This window comes from Rhinatrema bivittatum, chromosome 8, assembly GCF_901001135.1.
Source record: "Rhinatrema bivittatum chromosome 8, aRhiBiv1.1, whole genome shotgun sequence".
NCBI classification, from domain to species: Eukaryota; Metazoa; Chordata; class Amphibia; order Gymnophiona; family Rhinatrematidae; genus Rhinatrema; species Rhinatrema bivittatum.
This window is the reverse complement of record NC_042622.1, coordinates 65,356,867-65,371,494: the sequence shown is the minus strand read 5'-3', so window position 1 is coordinate 65,371,494 and position 14,628 is coordinate 65,356,867. Positions and strand designations below refer to the sequence as shown.

Here is a 14,628-nt window from a genome sequence, read left to right as displayed (position 1 = left end):
GCAATTAATAGCAGTGGCTATTTCCTAACCTCCCAAAACTAAAACAATTTCTTACTATTTATACCCAAAATAGAGTGGTCTTTCCAGAATGGGTGGAGCTCTGGACTGATGTGGAGTACTGCAGGAACAAAAATTAGCAGGTAAGAACTACTTTTCCTTTCCTGTTCATACCCCAGATCAGTCCAGATACATAGGATGTACCCAAGCTCCCTTAAACTGGGCTGGACTCTGGAAGACCCTCTTGCAACATCCTCTCTCCAAAACCAGGTGCTTCCAGTGTCCAAGCATCCAATTGGTAATGCCTTGTGAAAGTGTGTACAGAAGACCAGGTCACCTCCTGACAGATCTCCTACTGATACTCAGCCCAGGATGCTGCCTGCACCCTAGTAGAATGGGCTCGTAGCCCCACAGGAATCAGATACCCTTTGCAAACACATCATCATGCAATGGTAACTTAAGAAGCTGTAATTCCCTTTACTTGTTCCATCACACAGAATGAAAAGGTGATTGGACTTCTGAAAACTGTTGGTTAACTTTCAAATAGAGCAACAGGACCTGATGCACATCTAACAACTGGAGTTCCTTCGCATGCGGAGAAGAATCCAAATTTTGAAAAACAGGAAGTTCCATTGTTTGACTGAAGTGAAAAGAAGATACCACCTTTGGTAAAAAGGATGGTACCATATGCAAAGACACTCCATCCTCCGAAATCTGAAGAAAACTACAAGACAATGCTTGAAACTCTGAAATCCACCTGGCTGAACAAATCGCCACTAGAAACACACATTTAGTGTAAAGTCCTTCAGCGACACCTTTCTCAATGGCTCGAATGGAGGGCCACAGAGAACCTGCAAAATTAAATTAAGATTCCATGAGGGAAACACTCGCCTCACCGAAAGCTGCAAATGCTTCACCCTTCTAAGAAAAAGAACTGCATCCAGATGCGAAGCCAGGAATGACCCTTGCATCTTAACAATAAAATAGCCCACTTGGACCCTTAGAGCAATGGCTCTCAACCTTTTTTCGTCCGGGACACACCTGCCAGATGGTTCTCACATGCGTGACACACTGAACATGTGACTGTCACGGGGTAAAATGTAAATATACATTCCGCATCCTCAGGAACCCCCTCAACCCCCAAAAATGGGTGCAGAGCAGAACTAGTGCATTACCCGTACAACTCACCATACAAAAAAAGATATTCTGGATCTGATGACATCTCAGTAAAAGCAAAACAAACTCTCTTTACTGGCAAGCACAATAGCCCTCCTTATGAAAAGAAAGTAATTTACTACTACAAATATTTATCCAGGCCCTAAACACTAATACACCTCCTATTAGGAAAACAGAGCAAGCCAAGCTGCTATAGAGCCCCACTTAGAAATAATTGTAAAACTATACTAATAAATGTTACAAAACAGCTGATGAACAGAATAACATCCAACAATTAAAAACTCATAAAAATTATTAAAAATTGTCCAAATATCAATAAAATATTTCAAAACAGCAGACACATCACATAATACCCAATAATTAAAATGGCAGTCAATCAAGAAAAATAAACTTAAAAGGCTGCCTTTTCTTACCCTCTCCAGCAACTCTCCTACTCCTTTCCCTTGCAGGCCAATAGCACTCACCAGAAGCAGCAGTGGCTGCTGAAGCTCTGTCCTCTCAGCCCTCTTCCTTAGGGCCCACAACCAGTCACAACCAATCTCTGTCTCACACAGACCAGTAACCTCCCTAACTAGTATCTCTTCCTCACACACACCAGTCAGCTCCCTGACCAGTCTCTGTCTCTCTCAGCCACCTCGCTGACCAGTCTCTGTCTCATACACACACCAATCATCTTCCTGACCAGTCTCTGTCTCTCCCACACACAAACCAGTCTGTCTCTCTCACACAGACACCAGTCACCTCCCTGACCAGTCTCTGTCTCTCTCAGTCACCTCGCTGACCAGTCTCTCTCTCACACACACCAATCATCTTCCTGACCAGTCTCTGTCTCTCTCTCACAGAAACACATCACCTCTGACCAGTCTCTCTCTCAATCACACACATGCTGTCACTTACATACAAGCTCTCAATCACACACAAATGCTCTTCCTCCCATTCTACCACAAGCCACAAAGCTGCCACTCACCACCCAGGCACCCATTCTACCACACAAACACACAAAGCTGGCATTCATGCACCCATTCTACCACACACACACAAAGCTGCCAGTCACGCACCCAGGCACCCACTCTACCACACACACACAAAGCTGCCACTCACGCACCCAGGCACCCATCCTACCACACACACACACACAAAAAGCTGCCACTCACACACCCAGGCACCCATCCTACCACACACACACACACACACACAAAAAGCTGCCACTCACGCACCCAGGCACCCATTCTACCACAAACACACACACACAAAGCTGCCACTCACGCACCCAAGCACCCATTCTACCACAAACACACACAAAGCTGCCACTCACGCACCCAAGCACCCATTTTACCACAAACACACACACAAAGCTGCCAGTCATGCACCCAGGCACCCATTCTACCACACACACAAAGCTGCCACTCACGCACCTAGGCACCCATTCTACCACAAACACACACACTCAAAGCTGCCACTCACGCACCCAGGCACCCATTCTACCACACACACAAAGCTGCCACTCACGCACCCAGGCACCCATTCTCACACACACACAGCTGCCACTCAGGCACCCATTCTCTCTCACACACTCACACATACACACACACACACACACACACAAGCACACATGGATCCTCTTCTCATTGTTTGGCCCAATAAGTCTGACCTCCGGCGGTGCTCAGGGTCTCTACGTTCTTCGGCCTCACCGGCCTTGGCTCCAGCGGTGGCGCAGTGTCTCTCCGTTCTTTGGCTCCGGTGGACGCAGCATCTCCATTCCTCAGCCTCGCCAGCCTTGGCTCCGGCGGTGGCGCAGCGTCTCTCCGTTCTTCGGCTCCGGCAGTGGCGCAGCGTCTATCCAGTCTTTGGATCCAGCGGTGGCACAGCGTCTCTCCGTTCTTCAGCTCCAGCGGTGGTGCAGCATCTCTCCAGTCTTCGGCCCTGCCGACCCTGGCTCCGGCACAGCGTCTCTCCAGTCTTCAGCCCCGCTGGCCTTGGCTCAGACGGCGACACAAAGATCTCTCCACTCTTTAGTCCCGCCCCTGGTGAGAAGGGAAGCACAAGTGGGGCAGTGGGACACTGGGAGCCGCGACACACCTGCCGGTGCTTGGCGACACACTGGTGTGTCGAGACACACCGGTTGAGAACCGCTGCTTACAGAATTAAATATTAGCCCTTTCGCTAGACCATTCTGGAAAAAAAAGTCAGAATGTGAGACTCACAGGGGCGCAATACCCTCCTCGAGGCACCATGTTTCAAAAAAACTCTCCACACCCTGACATAAGCCAATGAAGTGGAAGTCTCCTAGTCTACCGTAAGGTCGTAATGACTTTCATTGAATGAATCACAAACTTCTCCTTTCAAAAGCCAGGCCGTAAGACAAAGCAAGTTTCCTGTTCCACGAAGACTGGCCCTTGAACATGTAACTTGGGAAGATGCCCGAGCCTTAGAGGGCCATCCACCACCTGATTTACTAAGGCCGCGAACCACAGCTGACGCAGCCATTTCGGAGCCACAAGGATCACCTTCCCCGGGTGAGTTTCAATATACCTTAGCACCCTTCTTATTAAGGGCCAATGTGGAAACATATACAATAGAATTCCGATCGGCTATGGGAGAACCAGTGCATTGAGGCCTTCTGGTCTGACCTCCCACCTGTGACTGAAAAAGTGGCATGCTTTGGCGTTCTGCTTTGATGCTATGAAGACCAGCTGAGGAATACCCCACTTGGAATGAATGAGAGCTATTGCATCTTCTGCCAACTCCCATTCTCCACTACCTGCCAGCTGAGAAAATCTGCTTGAGTGTTGTTCATCCCTGTGACATGAATTGCCACCAGATCTACCACGTGTTCCTCTGCCCAGCAGAAAAGCGCCTGGTCCTCCCGAAACATCATGAGACTCCTGATCCCCCTTGGTGCTTGATATAAACTATCATTGTCACATTGTCCGACTGGACCCTCGTCTCTCGATCGCACAACTGCAGGAGACAAGAAAGCAATGCCTTGTAAACCACCCTCATTTCCAAACAAATGATAGACCATGAAGTCTCCTCCGCCAACCACTGACCCTGTGCTGCTTGCCCCTGACAAACGGCCCCCCGCATCTTTTCAGATTGGCACTGGTGGTCACCACCATCCAATCCGGGATCTCCAATTCTATATCCAGCTCGAAATTGGCCCGAAAAGCTACCAGAATAGACCTGGACATCCCTAGCAGTGGTAGCCTGTTCAGACATGCCTCCAACTGAGAGTTCCCTGCAGGACAGAAGCGTCCTCTGAAGAGGCCGCATATATGCGAATGCCCAAGGAACTAAATCTAGTTTAGACGCCACAGAAACCAGGACTTGCAAATAATCTCAGATGGCGGCGGGGACAGCTCTTTGGAGAAGGGCAGACAATCCATGAAATTGCAGGGCAATATGGAACACTTGCCCCACATGGCTGCTGGGGCTCGCTCTCTCTGCCTCACATGAATCAGCAGTGGTAACCATTTTAGAAGAGTCCGTCAGGGACCATGCAACCATGGAATCTTCAGATCCGCCTTCCTTGATTTCATTGGGGACTCTTGGGATCCTTCCAGCCTAAGGTGGGAGGTCAACTGATTTCTGGTTTGATTTGCAGCAGAATAGAGTGCCCCTCTCAGCAATTTTATTTTTAGTGGGGGGGGGGGGGCTGCTGATATACGAGACCTTTTCAGAAAAAGAGAGTGGACTCATGTCTGGGAGTATGAGCAAGAAGAGACCTTCTTTGAAGGCTGTCTGCTCGCCATCCTGTCCTGTATGCCTTAGATCCAGATCTGAGCTTGCTGTTTGAGAAAGGATCCACTGGAGGATAGCGAAATTCCTGTGGCCAGGGGTGATGATCCTGAAGAGCTGAGGCCTTTCATGCATGAGAAGTGTTCAGTAATGTTTAAGGCCTAGCCAAGGAAACAAGTTTCCCACTTAAAAATGGGGAAAACTTAGGTGGGTTTTGGAGGATGCATCTGACTTCCAGTCCCATAGCCATAATAGCCTCCATGCTGCAACAGTCAAGGCTACAGAACTAGAAGAGATCCAAATAAGGTTCTATTAGGCATCCTCCAGGAAAGCAGCCCCTGACTCCAACCAAGCTGCCTCCTGCCCTTCAGGTAGCTACTGTATCTAGCACAAGCACCTGAGCTACAAAGAAATCACAAAGGTAACGACATGGCTGAAAAAGCATGTTTCAATAGAACCTACATTTTTCTGTCCTAGTGATCTTTGAGGGCTGAGCCCCTATTACCAGAATAGTTGTTTTGTTGGCATCCATGAAAATCAAGGCATCCCCCATAGCACCTGAATAAAGGCATTGTGGGGCAACCACTGGCAAAAGAGTTCAGTTTGGTGAAGCCTCGATATCTTTGGACTATTCTTAGGGGATTCTCACTCCATTAGGAGCATACTCTGAACTTTGACATACGTTTTCTGCATCAGGGCTCCATTTGATGATGTGTAAGGACTACCATCCTGCTTGTCTTAGGAGAAAACCCATACATCTGGATTGGTGTAGCAGGATGAAAAGGAAACGCTTCTTGTTCAATTTTTTAGCAATAAGGCAGCATTTATAAGAGGAGATGTTCATTTTCCCCCCATTATGAAATAGCAGCAGTTGCATAACCCCATCAATAGGGATGTGTATTCGTTGGGCCATTCGTTTCAGGTGTGTGCGCGTATCTCGCGATCGGAAGGTATGTATGCAAAACCGAGGGTACGCACACATGCAGGTAGGCGCCCACAAGCGCATACCAGCAGTTTTGCGTGCTTTCATTCCGATCGCGAGATACGCGCAGCGGGCCAAAACGAATGAAATGGCCTAAAGAAAAAAATAAAACAATGAATGTACATCCCTACACATTAATAGGGCACAAACGTATTGCTTGCTGTATGACTTTCACAGGTCACTTCACCCTCTCATGCTCTAAATGTGAATGGAAGCTCTAGGGATCTGGAATCATGTACCACTGTGCATAATGACTGCATGCTATAAATAATATACAAAACTAGGATTAGAGTTGCCGCCTCACCGAGGTCAATCTGAACAAGAGGATCCAGTCCTTGATTTCCTCCATTGCATGCCTGGGAGTTTTAGTTCTGAGTTCCCAAAGAAAAGTGAGCTTATATCTTCATACATGCAATATGGAGTGATCTAGACAAGGTGGCAATTAAAATGTTCCCTCTAATTTTTGGTGGGCCTTGCACGCCCAAAAAAATTTTCATGTGCAACATGGTGTACAAAATTTGTGTACAGTGTTCTTTGAAAGATCATTCTATTTTCCTTTCAATACGCGTACTATGCTTTTCTGTGTGCTCATTTCACAAACTGTGTGCATGCACACACGCGCACAACTTACAGGGAGCAGCATTGGCAACCTTACTTAGACTATCCCAGGGAAGCATCCAAAATACTGCAGGGCTGACTGGCGCACACATCACACTCCTATGAGAATGAGGAGCTAGGACAAGGAATTTTCCTTTCAGGTTTTCTGAGCACCACCTGCTCCCTTCTCTTTTAAAGACAAAAGGGGGAAGAGAAGACAGGCACTATAAAGTGTTCTAGGCTCAGGGAATCTTCTACCACACATGGATAAAGCATTGCAATGTTCAGCTCAGCCTGCACTTCCTTCACGTTATTAGAACAAAGTATTTTTGTTCCTTTTCTTGGATTTCAAGTTCTACGTTGTCAGATTGTTATTCTGTCAATTTCCAAATACCATCACTAAAAACACGGCAAGATCTACTGTAGCCTTAATTATAGACAAAGAGACCTCATACAAATGTGGCTGGAATACCATATGCAGTGCAGTGCACAGGACGCCACTCAGGTAATACGGTGATAACTGTAATCGAAGTGCACCGTTATAATTGTTCAAATCATCGGTCTCTTTGCCCAAAAGATCAAGTAAGGACAGCTTGTGTCCGTTTACTAGCAATTTATGAGGCAGTATAACATTTTACTTATCGTGGTGTAGGTAGCATTATATAACGGGAGTATGCAGTCAGGGTTTAACAGTTGGCACTGGCCCGACACGGCTCGTGTTTCTTGCACCAGCTTCCTCAGGGGCCTCGCAATGCCACAACTGAAAATAGAAATACACATTGTGTCAATTCCTTACTAAACTGCAAAAAATCAAATGGTAATGCTAGATACCTACAATTCCCAGTACTGCCGCTCAGCGTCTGCTACTCGGCTGCAGGTCCTGTCAGGCAGCCGGATCCGCCATTTTACTCAAGGATTATGTACCTACCGCGATAGGAAGGGGGTGATATCAATCACCTTCTTAATGTGCGTGAACAGTGGTGGATTTTCACCTTGGCATCCTCATCTCCGAATGGGTTAAATGATTCTGTTGAATGGACATCACTTATTTAGTTACTCCGCTCATTTTCAAGTTAATTGGCTCTTACGTCATAATTAATGAGTCCTTCCTATCGCGGTAGGTACATAATCCTTGAGTAAAATGGCGGATCCGGCTGCCTGACAGGACCTGCAGCCGAGTAGCAGACGCTGAGCGGCAGTACTGGGAATTGTAGGTATCTAGCATTACCATTTGATTTTTTGCAGTTTAGTAAGGAATTGACACAATGTGTATTTCTATTTTCAGTTGTGGCATTGCGAGGCCCCTGAGGAAGCTGGTGCAAGAAACACGAGCCGTGTCGGGCCAGTGCCAACTGTTAAACCCTGACTGCATACTCCCGTTATATAATGCTACCTACACCACGATAAGTAAAATGTTATACTGCCTCATAAATTGCTAGTAAACGGACACAAGCTGTCCTTACTTGATCTTTTGGGCAAAGAGACCGATGATTTGAACAATTATAACGGTGCACTTCGATTACAGTTATCACCGTATTACCTGAGTGGCGTCCTGTGCACTGCACTGCATATGGTATTCCAGCCACATTTGTATGAGGTCTCTTTGTCTATAATTAAGGCTACAGTAGATCTTGCCGTGTTTTTAGTGATGGTATTTGGAAATTGATAGTTTAAGATTCCATCCCTTCGGACAGTTGGTTTTATAAGATTGTTATTCTGAGCATATAACACGTATCAGAGGATAGTGGCACACTGGGGCAATATTCAAAGCTTTTTAAGCAGGCAAATGCACGTTTACCCGTGTAAAAACCCATTTTGATTATTGACACACACACAACCCCCACCCCCCCCAGTGCAAGTAAATGTATGTGCGCTTTACTCACATTAAACAGGGGCAGGAATAGTTCGGGAAGGCAAAGCATGCACAGAGATTGTATTTTCACATGCATTATACAGGGGCAAAGAGTATGAAGGTATTTTGTGCATGCCAGCCCTCATTTTCAAAAGAGAAACTCTGCCCTCATTATTGTGACCTGCACATAAAAACTGAGCATGTGCATCTGACTATCATAGGCAAGAATGCTTCCAAATCCTCAGACTCAGATGATAAAACTAATGCAGTGAGTTGGCCACTCCATGCACACACACACAGCGCGCTGTGCACCCCATGTTACTCAAAGGATATTGCTGATTCTCAGAGTCCTCGGTGAGAAGTTTCAGCTGGATGCTGCACATCTGGATCAGATCATCCAGCTGCTGCTCAGCCTCCTGGAGGTCACTGGTATCCTTCACCAGCACCTGGTACTTGCTGCTGTTCTCAACAGTGGACCCACTGCCCCTGGAAACAATAGCAGATATAGGAACAGTTAGGAATACAAAGGTCACGAGCATATTATTTTGAGATGAGGAAAGCACAAGTTCTGATTCAATCAGGCAAATGTACATGAGAGCCAGTGAAAAACAGAGGACCTATGGACTCCTGTAGCATCTGTTATCAGCTGGCCAGCGGGAGCCAAGATTCACTGTACTCAAACTCTGAACCCTAAGACCTCTGAATCTCATCCTCTTGATCAAGAAACAAGGGTCAGGCTCAAAAAATTCATAGGCCAATCACAAGATTAAACCTCTTGAAGACAACTGAGAGTAAAATCACCAAGTTTTCATTTGTAATCTCTAACCCAAATTACATATTTTTATGTTTACATGAAATTTATTCACAGAATTTATTGCAAAAAATTCTAAACTACATCACTCTGAGGTATAATTACGTTTTGTGGAAAACTGTGGCCTTGCACAGTTTTTCCATGTGTAATTTTGCTAATGTCAAATCGCTATTGAGCTGATTTGCATGATTTAGCACTTTACCATGTGTGATTTTGCATTTGCGTATAATTAAGCTAAACTGCTAATGAGTTAAAAAATCATGCAAATCAGCATGTTTGTGAGATTTTACAAGGGGCAAACAGCACTTGTAAAATCTCACAAACATAATTACATGCGCTATTTGCCATTTTAACACTTGCAAATGATTTTGCAAAGCCGTTCCCTGCTTAGTACATTGGTCTTAAAGATAATACTGTACACCTGGTTATTTCATTTAGTGCAACCTCTAAAATTCATTATTTTGTGCGGACTTTACAAAATATATGTCACAAATCTGCATTTAAGTAATATTTAAGTGAGCTGATATGATGAGAAAATATTCTTGTGGTACCAGCTCATTTCTGTGGAGCCAACTGCACAATGGTACATTGGCCTCTTTGTTAATTAAAACTCAAAGTATCCTGTATCATGAATTCAGTACAAAGAATAAAAATAAGTCAGTATTAGAACTGAATCTTTTCTATGTCCTCGCCAAACCTCTAATGTGCACTACTGGCCTCCATGGGGTGCCTATGCCTCTTTAAGTCATATGGCTTATACGACTGGCCCACGTCGCCCTCTGCAAACAAGAGTGGACCCCCACACTGTCGCGCAATCAGGGTATTTTTCTCTGGCTAAGTAAGTGAACTTTTCCAGAGAGAATATCCACTACACTGGCTTAAACCGAGCCATCCTCGTCGATTTGTGCGATGATTTCCAGTTTCTCGTCATTGTTACTTTACTACTAATAATCAAGGACATGCATTTACACCTTGGCCATGGCTTCACCATGAGCAATTCCAGGAGATCGTATGGGAGAGATATGCAGAGAGTGCCACAGATCTAATACCTAACTTCTTTCCAGTTAGTTACTATGATGGGGCACTCCCACTAAACATGGATAAAAAAGGTACGTCCCCCAGCACAGCCTCACCAACCAATGCTCGGAAACTTCAGGAGGGTCTGATGTAGATGCTCAGTGGTTAAATGCCACCCATATCTAAATGAAACCATTAACTTGAAGTTTTGCACAGGAGGGCAATTATGAAAGTACTTTACTCAGATAAACATGTGTTTACCTGTGTGAAATGGGCTGCTGAAAAGGTAAAAGTATACATGTTATGAAAGGGGAGAGCTTCCCTTTGAAAACAAGCTTGCAGACCTGCAATCTCTGCAGAAAATCTGAAACTTGTCCCTAACTGAATTCCCCTTTGTGATCTTTTTCCAAATTATCACTCATGAACCCTCTTACATTTTTTTCCAAATTATCACTCATGAACCCCCCCCGGATCATCTGTAAATATGTTATGTACTATGTGCTATCATTTTCAATTTTCGTAAATATTTACATATCCCTGGCTCCTCCTCTTAGCCCCTTTTCTATTGTTTATTGTTCTCTTGTTTCCCCCCCCCTTGTTCAATGTAATTTCTACCTTTAGTTTTGATGTAAACCGATATGATGTGTATTTTAATGTCGGTATAAAAAAAGCTGTTAAATAAATAAATAAATACATGTGCATCTAAATCTAGGAATTGTCTACCCCAATCTAGCCAGTAGGTGACATTGTTGAGTGATGGCTGGGACTTCCTCCCCTCTGGGGCTGTGGTGCAGCACCCCAGCCAGGTGCAGAAAATTGAAGACCTGAGTCAGATATCAAAACCAGGTCCTCCGCATGCCACAGAGCTAGCTACAAGGCAAGCCTTGGGCTAAATCCAGTTTTAAATGTTTTTTTTTTTGTTTTGTTATTATTCTATGAAGTTCATTTGTTCATCTGTAAAACTGTTCAATTAAAGCACTGCTACTAGTCGTTAATTTAATTGTAAACCAATGTTACTAATGCCTTCAATGTAAAGCCCTGTTGCTAGTCATTGTTTAAATGTAAACCGATGTGGTTACTAAATGAATGTCAGTATATAAAAGCTACAAATGAATAAATAAATAAATAAATAAAATGTTTCTTTAATAGTCTCTGGGGACAAGAATCCTTCCCACTCCCAGTCTTGACCAAAAACTGAATTCTTTTCTGTCCAGATGAGCCTTGTCTTTACATCATTCCCAGAATAAAAAGGGAGGGGGAGGGGAAGGGGTAGCCGGATATATCATAAAAAACTTGTAATTGACTTTCTGGAGGCTCCTGGGATCTACTTTGAGCTCTAAAACAGGTCTCAAAAGAATGAAGGCAGCTAAAGTTCTAAAGCAAGACAAGGGGCCATAGTTGTAAGATTGTAAACCTCTGGTGTAGGGACCTGCCTACTGTACCTGACTGTAATTCACTCTGAGCTCAAATTTAGAAAGCCAAGATATTAAAATCTAAAAAAAAAAAAAATCTAAAAAAACCCCCTATGCATAAAAATAAATCAAACTACAAAAAGAAGAGAAAAATGAACTATTTTCAGAAAAATTAAAATCTCTAGGAGTTAAGAGGAGCCAGTTTCTCGATGAGAGCATGGAATAGAGCGCCTATGTCACTACGATGAGCGCTTCACACTTACACATCTTTGGGAGATCCCAACAGGAAGCAGATCGAGAAATTCACATCAGAGCAGGTGCTACATCACCCACACACTCAAAAGTTACGTTCACATTCACTCACACATACACATACACATTATGCTTTCCTGTTGTTTTAAGGGAGCACTCTGGTTTTGGGATTTGGTAGTCTCTCTGCAGTTGGGGTTGGGGAGTTTAGAGGTTTCCTTAGATAAGGCAGTAATAGTTAAACAGACATTTCCATCAGGTCTGTTTCATGTTTATATTGTATTGTATGTGCTTTTATATGTTATTTTAATATGTATGTAATTTTCTATTTTATTTTGTAATGCATGAAGTTTCTTTTCTCTTGTATATTATTCTAACCCCCCCCCCCCCCCCCCCACCGGGGTAGACCTCTCAGAATGACAGGAACAGCCGAAACTGAAAGCCAACTTCCTGGGGAAGACATCCACCAGGGGACAGAAAACAGGGATGCCGCAAGTGCAAGCCCCTGTAGAAACAGGATTCCTTTACCGACCTGGCAACCTGAAAGGTACCAGGACAGGGTCAGTCTAATCTCAGAACAGACCGCCCAACAACCTGGCATAGGTATCAATATCCAAGGCCAGGATTATACATACTTTCCCCCAAGGAATCATCCGGTCCAGGAGATGAACAGTTGCCTGAACCAGGACTTCCCTGTCCATAGACAGGGTTATCCCTAAAAGGGGAAATATAGCTCACAAGCCACTGCAACAAAAATGTAGCACCTCCGTTGCGTGTTCCCTCATCCCCCAACTTACGCAACGGAGGTGCTACACTTTTGTTGCAGTGGCTTGCGAGCTATATTTCCCCTTTTAGGGATAACCCTGTCTAGATAGATAGATAGATAGATAGATAGATAGATAGATAGATAGATAGATGGCAAGAGGTTGAAAGGCACACTTAGATGTAACTAGACCAGAAAACTCCCCACTAAGGTAGGGTCCCAAATGCAAGAAAGACCGGCAAGAGCGGTCATCCGCGAACACCGCATAGAGTGCTCTGCAGGTAAGAAAAGGGTGATTCCCATGTGGGAAAACCCCTAATCTACACAAGAAGTGGTCCAGAAGGGGAGACCCTGGGTTCGATGGGGAGACTGAATCTGGAGCAACTCCCTCGTGAAATAGACCTGCTGCGCCACAGGATGACCTAGGGGACAAGCGCTAAAACCTGACCTGCTCTCGGATCCTGCAGGGAACAGACAGCAATCCCTTGTCAGAGGTGTTGAAATCCTTCTTTTGGGAAACAGGGAACAAGGGCCACCCCTTGTTGGGGCGAAAAACCCAGTAGCCCAGGGGAACCCATAAGGGACGCCTCTGGAAACCCAGCTGTATCTCCCCTATCCGAAGAAACAGGAAAGCAATGGGAATCGGGGCCTCCCAATCCTGAAAACCCTTCCTACTCTCCTGGGGAGAGTTGGTTACGGTTGCTGATCAGTGAGGTACATAAGCGACCAAATCGGCCAGAGGTAGGACACCACAGTAATCCATGGACCAGCGAGAATGGTCCAACGACCACCGCTGCTGTCCCCCCAACTCCCGCAGGTCCTGACCTGCAAGGAGGGGCACTGATGCAAAATAATCAAGGCTCCAGCCTGGCGACGGACCTGCAAGGGATGGAGCCCCAGAGGCTTCCTTCCTAAGGGGATTCAATATAAGTTTATAGGGGAGGGATTGAAAGATACACCCCTCTTCAGTGGGAGGGAAGGATTCCAGACACTACCCTCCTAGTATCCAAGCCCCTAATGGTTCAACCAGGAAAGCAGGCTTATATCAGACTTGTGGCAGTGGCGCACAACTCTGCACTCAATAGCGATTGGTCGCATCAATGGCACTGACGATGCCGCGCCCAGAGCTCCTAAAGCGCTTAATTGCGCCACAGGCACCCAGCATACCTGACAGCACGCAGTGCTATCAATGCTGCTACAGGTGACTGCACACAGTGACAGCCTAGTGGCACTCCTGATGTACACGTTGCCTGAAGGCGCCAATGGCTCACTGAAAATGTCCAAAGTTCAGTGGCACAGATGACACCTGCAGTGCTCGAAGGTGGAAGCCCTGTAGCATCGATGCGCCACCGCATGCCCTATGGAACCAACACACCACCTCAGTGCCCAAAGGAACCGAAGCCAGCTGGTGTACTCCACGGTTCCCCTCAGCTCAGCTATGCACCCTAGGGTGTCAATGCTTCAGGCTTGACAGTGTCCATGCCCGTGCCTATGGCTGATGCCAGCCAAGACAGTGTCCATGCTTTGCGATCCCGAGCTGTACAGCGGCTCTGATCACCCAACAGTCATATGCCATCAATGGCATATCTCGATGCTCCTCGTGGCCTTCTGGACACCAGCAAGGGGGATCGTAAGTGCTCCCAACTTTAGATAGCCTCAAGGGCAATGAGCCATGGTGCACCCTGAATTCTTCGGTGCTCCAGGGTATCTCAGGTCGATGTCGACCCTGGCGCTCGACAGCACCGCAGCCATCTGTTCAAAGCTCCTATCAGCTAAGGGTTTCCATGGTGCTCGAGGGCTCTCAGGACCTCCATGCCCCGGCAGTTGATAGCCTTGAGGGCAACCAGGTGCTCGATGGTGCCCTGGTGTGATTGTCCTCGACAGCTTGAGAGCAGCCACGAACGGCATCGTGGCTCCATGCACTCAGTCAAAGGCTGTTCTGTACCGCTATGGCCTGGAGAGCAGCCCTGCACCTCGATGGCATCGAGGATGGTCATGGTGCTCAATGGCCAGCCTGGCTCCCGACACGCCACG

At 46.0% G+C, this 14,628-nt stretch overlaps 1 protein-coding gene across 1 annotated transcript in view; it reads right to left on the bottom strand.

The window, feature by feature from the left end:
* E2F1 (E2F transcription factor 1) overlaps positions 1-14,628 on the bottom strand; it is a 104,967-nt gene that overhangs the window by 42,592 nt on the left and 47,747 nt on the right. The window contains exon 4 of the mRNA XM_029614401.1: positions 8,676-8,828. Within this exon, the coding sequence (XP_029470261.1) occupies positions 8,676-8,828 (153 nt within the window). The remainder of the gene's footprint in view (positions 1-8,675; positions 8,829-14,628) is intronic.